General features: G+C 37.6%; 1 protein-coding gene across 1 annotated transcript; it reads left to right on the top strand.

Moving 5' to 3' along the window:
* Positions 1-4,762: 4,762 nt before the first annotated feature.
* LOC133796149 (uncharacterized) lies at positions 4,763-6,010 on the top strand. Its single transcript, XM_062233631.1, has 2 exons — positions 4,763-5,465; positions 5,571-6,010. The coding sequence occupies exons 1-2, from the start codon at positions 4,763-4,765 to the stop codon at positions 6,008-6,010; spliced, it is 1,143 nt and encodes a 380-aa protein (XP_062089615.1).
* The last annotated feature ends 9,477 nt before the right edge of the window (positions 6,011-15,487 follow it).

Raw genomic sequence — 15,487 nt, 5'->3', positions numbered from 1 at the left:
AAAATTAATTTAATTATTTAATATAATTTCGAAAATTATATAATAATTAAATATTAATTAATTTTGTTAACTACAACTAATTTGTAATTAATTAATTAATTAATCACTATTATCATATAATTGCATATTTGGCCTGAAGAACAAATTTCCTCTTAAATATGTCTTTAAACTATTTTCCCTTCATATCAACTCTTACCTTGAACAGTGTTGATAAAGCCGCTATGGGGACCCATGGACCTATAATTCCAAGCTCCAATAAATTTGAGATTATTAATTAAATGATCTTAATTTATTAATCTCATGATTATTCCACTATAAATATGAGACTGCACTCTTGTAATTATAGACATTTCATTTACTGAGTACTTTATAATCATAAAGCGTCAATTGATATAATCATTGCATACAACTTGACCCTCTAATAATGGTTCATAATTAATCCAGAATTAAATTACCGTTTTACCCTTTTAATTATCTCTTGTTTCCTTAACTACCATTGACTCTACTAGTAAATGTTAATTCATAACTAAATTATGAATTTGAGCTCAATAACCTTTCAGTCCCAAAAGTCAACCCTTAAGAGAACCATCATTCAATCTCTTGCAAGAAGGTATAGATTCCATATCTGTATACTATGTCCTCAGCCATCTATATTAATGAGTTCCCAAAATAAAAGTTTCTAGCCTGATCATTCTGATAGACCCTAACAAGTGAATCAAAGAACTCATATAACATAAACAGGAGTTCATAGTAACTTCAGGATTAAGATCTATTTGTATATGATCATCAGTTGAAATATTTAATTAATACTTCAAAACGATATTTAACTAAGTATTAATAAACATATCTAGTCAAGTTCTATATATTCTCTAATATATAAAGCACCTCTACTAAAGTGTCCTACCACACTAGTGATCCGGATCTAGATCACATGTATTCATAATACTAGTGGACCGTACTTGCAGTAATTAATCTAAAGATTCCATAACTTTATTTTACTGCAAATGTTGACTGTCTTTTTAGCCAACGACGTGAGAACGTCAATAAAAACAAGCCTTCAAGATAATATAAACGACACAGACGGTATAATAAAGAAAATAAAGAACACACAAGAGATTTTTATAGTGGTTCAGCCCCGATTGTCGGTAATAGCCTAATCCACTTAGAGTTGTGATTTATAAATCTGTACTCAAGATCAGATGGACTGAGCCAACTGAGTTTCTTCAGTACAGATTGTGAAAATACAAGAATTCTCTCTAATTTCAGCACTTTCTCTCTCTAGAATAGACAGTCCCAATTTTCTCTCTCTAGAAAGAAACAGCTCAAAAGACCTTTCTCTCATCCCATAAGTTCTCTATTTATAGGCCTGGGATCCTCAACTGATATCCCTTTATGATAGGGATATTTTATTATATTTATTACATTTAAACATTCAAAATTCGAAATGTAACAAACCCCCCATTTGTGGGAAGAATGAGAGATTCCCGCGTATGTTGTTGGAGTTGGGTCTGACTTAGTCTCCTCTAGCTAGTTGGTCCACCTCCTACTCACTACCCATGCAAGTGCTGGTTGAACATGCATGGTGGTAGGATATGCATGGTGGTAGGACATGTTTTTGTGGGTTGAACGTGCATGGTGGTAGGACATGCACTTCTCTCCTCTAACATGGCACTCTCCTCCAGCATGCCATGTTCCTCCTTGAACCAATCTCCTTGGCTTCTCCTCGGACCAAGGTGGTCCGAGGCAACCTCCTTGGCACCTCACCTTGGACAACATTGAGGCAACCTCCTTGGTGCCTCACCTTGGACAACATTGAGGCAACCTCCTCCATAACATCTCACCTTGAACAAGATTGAGGTAACTTCCTTTAGCATCCCCCAAACATGTCCGATCGAACATTGTATAGGTTCTCCTTATCAAAATCTAAGTCTCATTCCTCTTGCATGAGACTCCTCCTTAGCTACTTACCTTGGACACGTTCGAGCCAACACTTAGGAAATCTTGGGAGGCTTGCCTCCTACATACCCTTGGGGTCTCTTAGGACCACATTCTCCTTGGGGTCTCCTAAGACTACTCCCTTGGGGTCTCCTAGGACCACTCCTCTTAGCTCTCCTAGAATGCATTTTCCTTAGCCTCCTAGGATGCATTCTCCAATTTTTGGGTATAACAGCAAACTATTCAAGTTCATTTCTCTCAAACACAATCCTCCTGTACCAATACATGTTTGAGATCACATATAAGAACTTAGGAATTTTCCTGATATTTACATAATATTATCATAGAATAATATAGTCCATAAAATATATGCATAACATATTCAATTTATTTATTTATTTCATAAAACAATGTCTACTACATATGCTTTCAGGGCACATTTCCAACACCCTGTCCTCTGTTTAACTACCTTTCAAGCTGATCTATCATACCCTGCTCTAGGTTGTGTTCGATTAATAGATCGGTCAAGCGTATGATACACTTATGGTTAGGCTACCATCTGGACCAGTGCTTAGCGAGCTATTGCCCTGCTTGACTAATAATTCAATGCCTTACGACAAACATTTAGAGTGTTATTGTCATCCTTGACTACTAAGTCAGTGCCTTTCGACAAACACTCAACATTCTAATGTCGCCCTTGACTAATAAGTCAGTGCCTTTCGACCAGCGCTCAGCACTATTTCCGATCATGACTAATAAGTCTATGCTAGGATATGTGACTATTAAGTTACCTCAGCTCTCTTAGCCATATCCTTTGTATAAGCGTACATGGTGTTGACCAGCACTCAACGTGCTAAGGTTATTCTTGACTAATAACCCAATGCTAGGATATGTGACTATTAAGTCACCTCAGGTCTCATAGCCATATCCTTTGTATAAGCGTACCTGGCCCTGACCAGCACTCAATGTGTTAAGGCCCTTCTTGACTAATAAGCCAATGCTAGGATATGTGACTATTAAGTCACCTCAGGTCTCTTAGCCATATCCTCTGTATAAGTGTACCTGACATTTCTGGTTAGCCTAACCAATATGACCAGTGCACAATGCTATTGCCGCTCTTGACTAATAAGTCAATGCTCTTTGAACAACACTCAGTACTATTGCCTCTCATGACTGATAAGTCAGAGCTTTACGACCAGTGCTCAGCACTATTCTCGTTTCTGACTGATAAGTCAGTGCTTCCTCAATGAGGTAATGCAAACATGCATATGTCATATGTCAAATATACAAATATAAGGCATTCAACATGCTCAATCAATAATCATGAGCATCATCATAATCATGCAAATTTACAGAGGCTCAAGCTCTGATCAATTCCATATTCAACATTCATGCCATGCCATAATCACATGCCTCATATACTGGGTGTCGTTTTCTTACCTTTGGTCCAAGCACATGTTACAAATAAACAACCCTTGGGCATGATCCTGATTGTGAAACCCTAGCGATCACCTAGTCACAACCATAATATTGAATCCCATAAAAAATGAGTAAATAAAGGTTTCTTGACCGAGTCCTAGCCTCCGGGATGTCGAATCCTACAAAACCGGGTAGTAGGATCGATCCCAAGCCATTAGGGTAAGTTCCCACAACTAAAAACCCAACATGGCCAAAACTGCCCTTAAGCACCACAGCCCCCCAGCCCTAAGCCGTAGCCCGCCTCCAGATAGAGGCCAAACCCCCTCTCTGCCTGAGCCTCGCGTCGCGACCCTAAATGCCCAAATAGTAGGCCTCTTCCTTCATCATGCTTGGGTCGCGGCTCCCAAGAATTGGGCTGCGACCCAACCATGAACCCAGCCAAAACCTTCATTTTCTTCATTTAAAAATCTTCCAAAAACCTATCCAAATACAATCAAATCCCAAAGACAAAGTTCCCAAACATCTCAATTGCCCAAAAAAATCAAAACCCAAGTCTCAATCAAATAAAAAACTCATCAAAACATAAAATCCAATCAAAGCTTAAAAACACGAAAACTCAAAACTTAATGCTTGGATTACCTCTGATTGATTCATTTCCTAATTAAATCCTTCGGCTAATAATCTTCTAATCTTCACTATAATTGTTATGACTAACCTTGCTTCAATCTGAGTCCTAAAACTCGAGTTTCCTTTGAAAATTCTAACGACGTCAAAAAGAGAACGGGAGAGAGAGAGAACACATTGAACGTTCTTTTTATGTTTCTAACAGGTTACTTCGAGCTTAAGTGTCCTCAAGAAAATCCTAATGCTCGGGGTCCCAAAAATGCCCCCGGGGTAAAATAGTAAAAATTCCCAGAATTTTCTCTTGATCTCACTAATTCTCAATATATCATCAAATAATCATTTCCATTACCCAATATCCCAGTAATGTGCTAAATACCCAATATACCCCTTGACTCACTCCGAGTCAAATATGGGTCCCATTGTGACATTCCCACTAGCTTGCTCCCTAGGATCATCTCGTGCTGAGTATCCCAAACATATCTACATAATAATGTAGTCTCACACATATATCACATGTATGCCAAATATACCCATAATGGGCCAAATTACAACAATTTCCCACTTAATCAAAAATGGGCCCACGTGCACATTTAATACACCAAAACATACATATCAAGTCATATTATAATATAACTCACATAATCATATAATGATACACATATGTATCACATAATTTCCATAATTTGTCATCCTGGCTCCCTAATCAAATCCCTGAGCCTGATAAGGAAATTTGGGACGTTACACAACCAATTCAAGAGACCTTTGGGAGCGTTTTGAGGAAGATATGTCAATTGATTTCAAATCATCGGAAGATTCTACATCAACTGCAAGATATCAAGTATTAAGGTCAATGTCTTCTACGATTGAATCAATGGGTAAAAACATTAACTTTTACCATTTTCTTCATGAAGACATTTCTTTCGATGGAAATGAATTTCAATCTAGAGAAATCGATGATGAGTTGGGTGTTGAAATTCCAGAAGAAGATATTACATCTTCAAGATCACTTAATCGTGAGCAACAAGTGTATAATGTAGTGTTGGAAAAAGTTTTGTTAAACAAAAATATTGCATTCTTTGTAGATGGCCTAGGTGTGAAAGGGAAAACATTCCTATACAGGGCACTTGTAGCAACAGTAGGATCAACAAACTTGGTATCACTTGAAACTTCTTCATCAGGTGTGGTTGCATCTATACTTCTAGCAGGTCGAAAAACTCACTCACACTTTAATCTTCCACTTGATACTGAAGAAAAAATCACATGTTGTGTGAGCAAACAAAGTGCACTTGCAACTACTTCGTGCAACAAAATATGGGATGAGGCACCAATGATAAGAAAACATCACATAGAGGCATTAGACAAAATGCTACGAGACATCAATGATTCTGATGTAGCCTTCGGTGGAAAGGTTGTTGTTTTCAGGGGAGATTTTCGACAAGTATTACCTATGGTTCATAAAGGGACTAGACAAGAGCAGGTTAATTCCAGTTTAGTTCATTCTTACTTGTGGCCTACATTGACTAAGTTTTGACTAATGAAAAATATGCGAGCAAGATTAGATCCAATATTTTTAAATTATGTTTTGGCAATAGGCAATGGATTTCCACCTAACACAAAAGATGAAATCATAAAAATACCAAATGGGATGCTTGTTCCCTATGATGATGTCAAGACTTTATTAGATCACTTAATAAAAGACGTTTTCCACAACATTCAAGAATATTCAGGAAATATGTCAACTATGATGAACCGAGCCATACTAACACCAAAGAATAGTTTTTTCGATGAAATAAATGCATTGTTAATTCAGAGGTTTCTAGGTGAAGTCCAGCAATATTACAATATAGATGAGACAATAGATAAAACTGAGCAATCAGTTATGGAAGATTTCTTAAACACTTTAGCGCCTAATGGACTTTTCCCTCATGAATTATTACTAAAGAAAACTTGTCCCATCATGCTCCAAAGAAACATTAATCCTTCAGAGGGACTATGCAATGGAGCCCATTTTATTTGTCAGGCTTTCGATTGAAATATCATAGATGCTGAAATTGCCATTGGACATCATATGGAAAAAAGAGTCTTCATTCCAAGGATACCATTCTTACCAAATGTGGATGATAATAGTTGTTTTTCGTTTAAGCGAAATCAATTTCCTATAAGATTAAGTTTTGCAATGACCATAAATAAGTCACAAGGCCAAACATTTGATTATGTTGGGATTTCTTTACCATAACCAGTATTTTCTCATGGTCAATTATACGCTGCTTTATCAATGACAAAGACAACATCTATAGTGAGGATTTTAATTCGACCAGTGGCCACTGATAAAATTGACAAAAACTACACCAAAAATATTGTGTACACTGAATTATTATCATTATCATGTTTAAATTAATGTCTATGCAGGTAACATTCCCTAATTTTATTAATCTTTTTTCAATACATTATTCCATTATTTCATAAATTAATAATTCGAATACATTATATCTATATGTGTAATATTCTTCTATCTTTACAGAGGAATAATGCCGATAATATGTACCTCGATCAATGAGATCACTGATACGAACAACACCAACATTGTGATGAAACCCGACACCAAATATGGCACAACCACCAAGAACACACGAGATTTGGAATGGAACCGCGACCCAATGCTTAGCCAAGCACGAACCTTGGTATGAGGAAGACGCCACAAACGGGGATGGAATTTGTTTGATAAGTCAGGATGAACACCACAAGGAATCCCTTGATAAGTTCAAAAGTTTCTTCAAGAACTCAAGAAGAAATAAACTCACAATTTTTTCATTCAAAGTAATTTGCCCTTTCACATTGTTTTGGCAGTCCTTATAAGGACGAAAATTACATGAAAACAAGACCCTTGGTCTACCTAATGAAAGCACCATAAACAAGACCTTTCGGCTCACACAACTCTTCCGCTCACAAAACAAGACCTTTCGGCTCACACAACTCTTCAGCTCACACAAGTATAACAACAATAACGTAAATAAATTAAAATGACAAATACAATAAGACTCATGAAGCTCCTAAACTCAGTCAACTTTGATGAGTAAGACAAGTCTTTGTTCTCCTTCAATGTTGACCACGGTCTCCTCTTGTTTTAGGACTTTGTGGACTAGGTTGTTAAGTTCTTCCTTGAATCTCTTGGCTCGTGCCCTCGTCACTGGACCAACTGGAACTTGACTTGATACTTGGGTCTTGGTGTCCTCATCATTCCCTCCCTCTTTAGAAGGATTTGACCTCAAATCGTCACCTGCATCAAAAGGACTCAAATCAGAAACATTAAAAGTAGCACTAACATTATACTCACCTGGTAAATCGAGTCTGTAGGCATTGTCATTGATCCTTTCAAGTACTTGAAATGGACCATCTCCTCGAGGTAGCAATTTTGAATGCCTTTGTGTTGGGAATCGCTCTTTCCTCATGTGTAACCATACCCAATCACCGGGCTCAAAAACCTGCTTATGACGACCCTTGTTAGCTTGCTTAATGTATTGTTCAGTCCTTCTCTCTATGTTGAGTCGCGCCCTCTCATGGATTTTCTTCACAAATTCTGCCTTCTTCTCGCCATCTAAATTCAAATGCTCAGAAACAGGTAAAGGTGATAAATCCAAAGGAGTTAGAGGATTAAAACCATAAACAATTTCAAATGGTGAAAATTTAGTAGCAGAATGCATTGAACGATTATAAGCAAACTCAACATGTGGCAAACAATCTTCCCAAGTCTTAATATTTTTACTTATGATAGCCCTCAACAAGGTGGATAGGGTCCTATTAACTACTTCTGTTTGACCATCGGTTTGAGGGTGACAAGTAGTAGAAAATAATAGTTTTGTCCCAAGTTTTCCCCACAATGTTTTCCAAAAATAGCTTAAGAACTTAGCATCCCTATCTGATACAATTGTTCTAGGCATACCATGTAATCTCACAATCTCCCTAAAGAACAAATCTGCAACGTTAGAGGCATCATCAGTTTTATGACAAGGAATAAAATGAGCCATCTTAGAAAATCTGTCTACAACCACAAAGATTGAATCCCTCCCACGCTTACTTCTAGGTAAACCCAACACAAAATCCATTGAAATGTCAACCCATGGTGAACTAGGGATAGGTAGGGGTGTGTAAAGGCCATTTGGCTGAACTCTTGATTTAGCTTGCCTACAAGTGACACACCTACCACAAATTCGCTCAACATCTCGTTTCATGTGGGGCCAAAAGAAGTGCTCTTGCAACATAGCTAGGGTCTTAGAAACTCCAAAATGTCCCATCAACCCTCCCCCGTGGGACTCTCTAACTAGCAAATCTCTCACAGAACAATTAGGTACACACAACCTATGCTCCCTAAACAAGAAACTCTCATGCTTATAAAATTTTCCGTCAGCAGACTTTTCACAAACAGCATAAGTTTCCCCAAAATCATGGTCAGCAGAATACAACTCACTTATGTGTTCAAACCCAAGAAATTTAGCATCAAGAGTAGAGATTAGGGCATACCTGCGAGAAAGGGCATCAGCAACCACATTCTCCTTACCTTGTTTATAGCGAATGACATAAGGAAATGTCTCAATGAACTCAACCCATCTTGCATGTCTCTTGTTGAGCTTGTGTTGGCCTTTCAAATGTTTCAAGGATTCATGATCTGTGCGAATCACAAACTCCTTTGGCCACAAATAGTGCTGCCATGTTTCTAAAGCACGCACTAGTGCATACAATTCTTTGTCATAGGTGGGGTAATTGAGGGCAGCCCCACTTAGCTTTTCGCTAAAGTATGCAAGCGGTCTCCCATCCTGCATAAGAACAGCACCAATACCTATTCCAAAAGCATCACATTCAACTTCAAAAGTGTTGGAAAAGTTAGGCAAAGCAAGTAAAGGAGCATGAGTAAGCTTGTATTTCAGTAGCTGAAATGCCTCCTCTTGAGCTTCACCCCATTTAAATATCACATTCTTTTTGATAACTTCTGTAAGTGGTGCAGCGATGGTGCTAAAATTTTTCACAAACCTCCTGTAGAAGCTAGCAAGTCCATGAAAACTTCTAACGTTACCTATAGTTGTAGGGGTCGGCCACTCTTGGATGGCTTTGATCTCTTCTTCATCCACCTGAATACCTGTAGCACTTACAACAAAGCCTAGGAAAACAAGCTTATCGGTGCAGAAAGTACACTTACTGAGGTTAGCATATAAACTCTGTTTCCTAAGAACATCCAAAACAGAATGCAAATGCAAAACATGGTCATGCAAATTCTTACTATAAATAAGAATATCATCAAAATACACAACCACAAATTTTCCAATGAAAGCACGCAATACATGATTCATTAAGCGCATGAAAGTGCTAGGTGCATTAGTTAGTCCAAAAGGCATGACTAACCACTCATACAATCCATGTTTAGTTTTAAAAGCAGTTTTCCACTCATCCCCTTCTTTCATACGTATCTGATGATACCCACTTTTAAGATCAATTTTGGAAAACACACAAGAACCATGCAATTCATCTAACATGTCATCTAAACGAGGAATGGGATGTCGATATTTTACCGTTATATTGTTGATGGCTCGACAGTCAACACACATCCTCCATGTTCCATCCTTCTTGGGAACTAGAATCACTGGAACAACACAAGGGCTCATGCTTTCTCTCACATGCCCTTTCTCCATCAATTCTTCAATTTGCCTTTGCAATTCCTTTGTTTCATCAGGATTACTTCTGTAGGCTGGTCGGTTTGGGATGGAAGCACCTGGAACAAAATCAATTTGATGTTCTATTCCTCGAACAGGTGGCAAACCATGTGGTACTTTCTCAGGAAACACATCCTCAAATTCCTGCAAAATAGACACAACAACACTTGGCAGCGAAGAATCAAGTTGGTTAGTATTTAAAAGAGCCTCCTTATACATGAGTAAAATCATGGGCTGTTTTGTACACAATGCTCTCTTAACCTCACTTTTTTTTGCATAAAAATTATTTTGTTTTCTCTCACTTGATTCCACACTTTTCTCTCTTTGTCTCTCTTTTTCCTCACTCTCATTCATCTTTTCACTCTCTTTTTGCTCACTCATTTTCTTTTTGTCACTCAATTTTTGCAACCTCACTTGATCTTCATACACTTGCTTTGGTGTCAAAGGCGCTAGAGTGATTGTTCGTTGACGGAATGTGAATGAATACTTGTTGGTGAAGCCGTCATGCTGCACCCACCGATCAAATTGCCAAGGCCTTCCTAGAAGTAGGTGTCCAACTTGCATGGGAACCACATCACACAACACCTCATCTTCATACTTGCCAATTCGAAATGAGACTAGCACCTGTTTTGTAACCCTCACTTCACCACTATTATTCAACCATTGCAATTTGTATGGACAAGGATGCCTAAGCGTTGTAAGCCCCAACTTGGCAACCATGGAAGCACTAGCAACATTAGTACAACTACCTCCATCAATAATGACACTACATACCTTGTCTCTCACATGACAACGGGTGTGAAAGATGTTCTCTCGCTACACCTCTTCTTCCTCTTCTTTTGCTTGCAAATTCAGGACTCGCCTTGTGACTAGTGCAAGCATCTCACCAGATTCTGGCCCATACTCATTGTCAGAAGCATCTTCCAATGGTGGCATGTCAGCAAGATCATCTTCATCTTCAGAATCTATCTCTCCACTTTCTCGAATCACCATGACTCTCTTGTTTGGACACTGGCTAGCTATGTGTCCTCGCCCCTGACATTTGAAACACCTTATCTCACTAGAATGAGACTTAGTAGGAGTTGTTTTACCTTGAGGTGGTGTGGCTGTGGTGGCTGGTTTTGGTGTAGATGATGAAGTGGGTTGGTCTTCTTTCTTTGGATAGTTCGACCTCCAAGGTGTTGTACTGGGATTGTGTGGGCTCGGTCTTGACCTCGAACTTGAACTACCCTTCTTGAGCTGCCTCTCAACTTTGATTGCCATATGAACCAAATCCTCCAATTCCACATAATGTTGTAGCTCGATTGGGTCAGCAATCTCTCGGTTCAACCCATTCAAAAACCTTGCCATGGTTGCCTCCCGATCCTCTTCAACATTGGCTCTAATCATAGCCATCTCCATCTCCTTGTAATACTCATCAACACTTCTGTAGCCCTGACGAAGACCCTGAAACTTAAGGTAGAGATCTCGATAATAATGAGGTGGTACAAACCGTCGCCTCATCACCCTCTTCATGGCCTCCCATGTTTCAATAGGACGATCTCCACTCCGCCTCCTGTTGATGCACAACTGATCCCACCAAACAATAGCATAATCAGTAAACTCAATGGCAGCAAGTTTTACCTTCTTCATGTCGGAGTAGTTGTGACAATCAAAAACTAGCTCCATTTTCTTCTCCCACTCAAGGTATGCTTCAGGATCACTCTTCCCCTGAAATGCTGGGATTCTCATTTTGATATTCCCCAAATAATTATCTACCTGGTTCCTATCTTCTCTATTCCCACCATACCTCCTATGGTTACCCGCCGACATCCTATCAAACTCATCATCAGAAACTACCCCTTCTAAATCCCCTTCATTCTCATCCTCCCTTTGGTGCACCCTATTCCTCCTTGGTCTCCGTTGTGCCCCCTCTTCTACCCTATCCAACCGCTTATGTATTTGTTCACACTCCTCCCTCAACATCCTCCTCATCTCCCCCATTAAAGCTTCAATTTGTAGATTTGGAACTGTAGGTGGTGGAGCGTCATTGCCTGCATTTCTTTCTGTATTTTGTGACATGATTGAAAATCTGAAAAAATAAGGTTAGGACAGTTATAGAAAAAGACCTCACCACACTCCCTCACGTGTTTTTCACTCAAAAATTGTCACTCAAGTCCACTCGTGTTTCACTCAACTTTGATGGCTTTTACCCTCAAATAAGCTCACACCTCTGCCTTTTTCCACTCGTATTCTTCTTTAAGTTCTTTCAAAACTAATCCAACGGTAATATGGAGTATTCAAGCAGCAAATCCAACTAAACAAACCAAACGAACACCGACGAAAACTGGTGAAAATGACGAAAAATGATGATTTTTGGAACACTTGTGTGGGGTTTTGGCCAAAAGGCCTCTAGACCATAAGGAACAAGAATAGAACAAAAATTTTTAAGACAGGTTTCCAGACTTTTTTTTTTTTTTTTTTTAGAGTTCGGACCCTCTTGGTTTCTTCTTTCTTTCTATTTTTTTTTTCAAATGCAGATACAAGACACAAGAAGAATCAGAATTGGTGGAACTACAACAATTCGAAAACAATACAACTCGGATTGCACAACAAGAACAAGAACAATTAGATATTTCACAACAAGAACAAGAGACCCCAATCCCAATTTCGGATTTTACAATAAGAAAAGAGAACTCAATCCCAATTCGGATTTCACAACAAGAACCAGAGAAAAAAACTCGATCCCAATTCAGATTCTCAATCCCAATTTCAGATTTCACAATAAGAATAAGAGAACCTCAATCCCAATTTCAGATTTCACAATAAGAATAAGAGAAAACTCAATGCCAATTTCGGATTGCACAATAAGAACAAGAGAAACTCAATCCCCATTTCAGATTTCACAATAGAAATAAGAGAACCTCAATCCCAATTTCAGAATTCCCAAATAGACTTGTAGCACTATAACAATTTCGAATTTCTCCCAAATAAAGGGAAACAAAATTTCAATCAGTGGCACTATAACAAAGTAAACAATTGACTCAATAACAATCTCAGATTTTCACAAAGGAAACAAGGATTTTCACAAACTCAATAACAATTTCAGTTGAGTAGTTTCGGATTTCAAGGGATTTCACAAAGAACTAATGTAAACAAGGAAGTAAGAACACGATTTGAACAAAGAAACAATCTGGAATTAAAGAGATTAACTATAATGGTTTCGGATTTTTAGAAGGAAAACAAGAACAAAGACTAAGAAAATCAAGAACACGAATAGATAGATTTTTTTTTTTTTTGATTTCAGAAACCCTAAAATTGAAATACGAATAGAATAGAAACACAAATGAAAGAATAAAAAAAAAAGGATAGGCCAAACCGAATGATCCTAATCTCTGATACCAACTGATACGAACCACACCAACATTGTGATGAAACCCGACACCAAATATGGCACAACCACCAAGAACACACGAGATTTGGAATGGAACCGCGACCCAATGCTTAGCCAAGCACGAACCTTGGTATGAGGAAGACGCCACAAACGGGGATGGAATCCGTTTGATAAGTCAGGATGAACGCCACAAGGAACCCCTTGATAAGTTCAAAAGTTTCTTCAAGAACTCAAGAAGAAATAAACTCACAATTTTTTCATTCAAAGTAATCTGCCCTTTCACATTGTTTTGGTAGTCCTTATAAGGACGAAAATTACATGAAAACAAGACCCTTGGTCTTCCTAATGAAAGCACCATAAACAAGACCTTTCGGCTCACACAACTCTTCCGCTCACAAAACAAGACCTTTCGGCTCACACAACTCTTCAGCTCACACAAGTATAACAACAATAACGTAAATAAATTAAAATGACAAATACAATAAGAATCATGAAGCTCCTAAACTCAGTCAACTTTGATGAGTAAGACAAGTCTCTGTTCTCCTTCAATGTTGACCACGGTCTCCTCTTGTTTTAGGACTTTGTGGACTAGGTTGTTAAGTTCTTCCTTGAATCTCTTGGCTCGTGCCCTCGTCACTGGACCAACTGGAACTTGACTTGATACTTGGGTCTTGGTGTCCTCATCAATCACCCCAAATACAAAACCTTGGAAAATCAAGATGATTATGGCAGACAAATCTCCAAAGCGAACAAGTCATAACTGAGCAGTCAAATACCAAAATCTAATATTAATCGACCAACAGGTATCATATTTATTAGAATATATATTACTGATAACTCTACAAAATTGAGTTATTTTACCACTTTTTATGTGCTAATTGTTGCTTAATTCTTGAGTTTTTAAATAATTTATTAAGTTTTTTAAGTAATTTTGAATTTATTAGTCTTATCATGATTTTATATAATTTTGTGTGTTTTTATAATTATTTTGTTGTAAAATGTTGTAGTTAATTATTTGAATTATTAGTGGTAAAAAAATGTTGTATTATTGAACTTAAATGTAAAATATAATTAAGTTATAATTAATATTTTCAAAGAATTAAATTGATTTATTTTATAATTGAAAATATTGTATTATGATTTATTTTATAGATATTTTGTAAGGAATTTATGCTCTTGAAAAGCAATGAAAATGATAAAAAAAGATGGCGTTTTTGTGAAGAATAGCAAAGGAATTTGACATTTTTCTAAGCAATTTGGGCCCATCAGCACAAGGCCCAACTGCTCTACCTAATGCACACGGCCAGCCCAAACCCACGCTGATGCTCCCAGCAGCTGCCTTCATTCAACCTCTCCACCTCCACGTGTCTTCTCTCCAGCCTTCACAGCCTCCTCATCACTTCCACACTTCCACCTTCACGTGTGCCACATTTCCATCACCTCCCAACAATCAGCAGCTTCATTCGGTCTCACTCCTTCCCAAGCCTCCACGCTTCAGCCCAATTCCACCATGGGCCTCCTGCCCAGCCCAATAGACCCAACAGCCTCCTCACGCCTGGCACCCAAAGCAGCCACTCAGTCCACCATCTGTCACAGCCGTATTCCACACAGCTGCTCCCCACACCCAATTCAGCCCCAAGCCTGCCAAAACAACCAGCCACTTTGCCTCTAATTTCTTGTCCCCTATATTCAAAATGCCAATTTTTACCCCACTTTCTACACATTTTACCCCAAAACATTATAATTACACCCTATAATTTACCCCTATTTTCCATATTATAATTAATTAAATTAATTTAATCAATTTAATTATTTTAAATTGATTATTTTAATTCCCATTTTTTGGCTATAAATAAGGGATTTGGGATGTCCATTTGAGAAGGAGGTTACTATACCAAAAATTCTACATATTCAAAACCTCTCAATTCTCTTCTTCTTCTTCTTCTTTTTGGTGATTTTCTATGTATTTTTATAGGAAAAATTTGGGGGTTCATCCTCCAAATTTTTCTATTTATGTTTGTAATTTTTAGTTTGTATTTTCTATTCTAGTTATGTATTTATAATCTTTTTAAGATTATTAAGGTGATGATGAAACAATATGTAACTAGATAGTGTTTATTTTGTATGTTGATTTCCCATTTTGTGCAACAAAGTTTATGGAATTTTCTTCTTCAAATATCTTCTTTCATCTTAAATATCATGTATTTTGGATTGTTAGCACATATTTAAACTTTGTTCTTCATTAGTGCAAATATATAATATTCTTTGTGTAAGATGTGTCATTAAATTGTACACATCCATGCTTAGAACAAAAATATTATGTTTTGCCTTATAAATAATGTTCATTGATTTATTTGTTATTTCATTAGATTGATTTACACTAAATGCTTTGAAATTATAATTTTGAAAAGTGAAGAAAAATCTTATCTTTTTA

The sequence above is a fragment of the Humulus lupulus genome, chromosome 8 (assembly GCF_963169125.1).
Source record: "Humulus lupulus chromosome 8, drHumLupu1.1, whole genome shotgun sequence".
Taxonomy (NCBI): Eukaryota; Viridiplantae; Streptophyta; class Magnoliopsida; order Rosales; family Cannabaceae; genus Humulus; species Humulus lupulus.
This window is presented reverse-complemented; position numbering and strand designations above follow the sequence as displayed.

What these genes read in the sequence shown, in the direction of transcription:
- LOC133796149 (XM_062233631.1), top strand. Translation starts at nt 4,763, where the DNA reads ATGTCAATTGATTTCAAATCATCGGAAGATTCTACATCAACTGCAAGA. An exon ending in ACAAGAGCAGGTTAATTCCA is followed by an intron (nt 5,466 to 5,570) that starts GTTTAGTTCATT and finishes TTTTGGCAATAG; the next exon opens with GCAATGGATTTCCACCTAAC.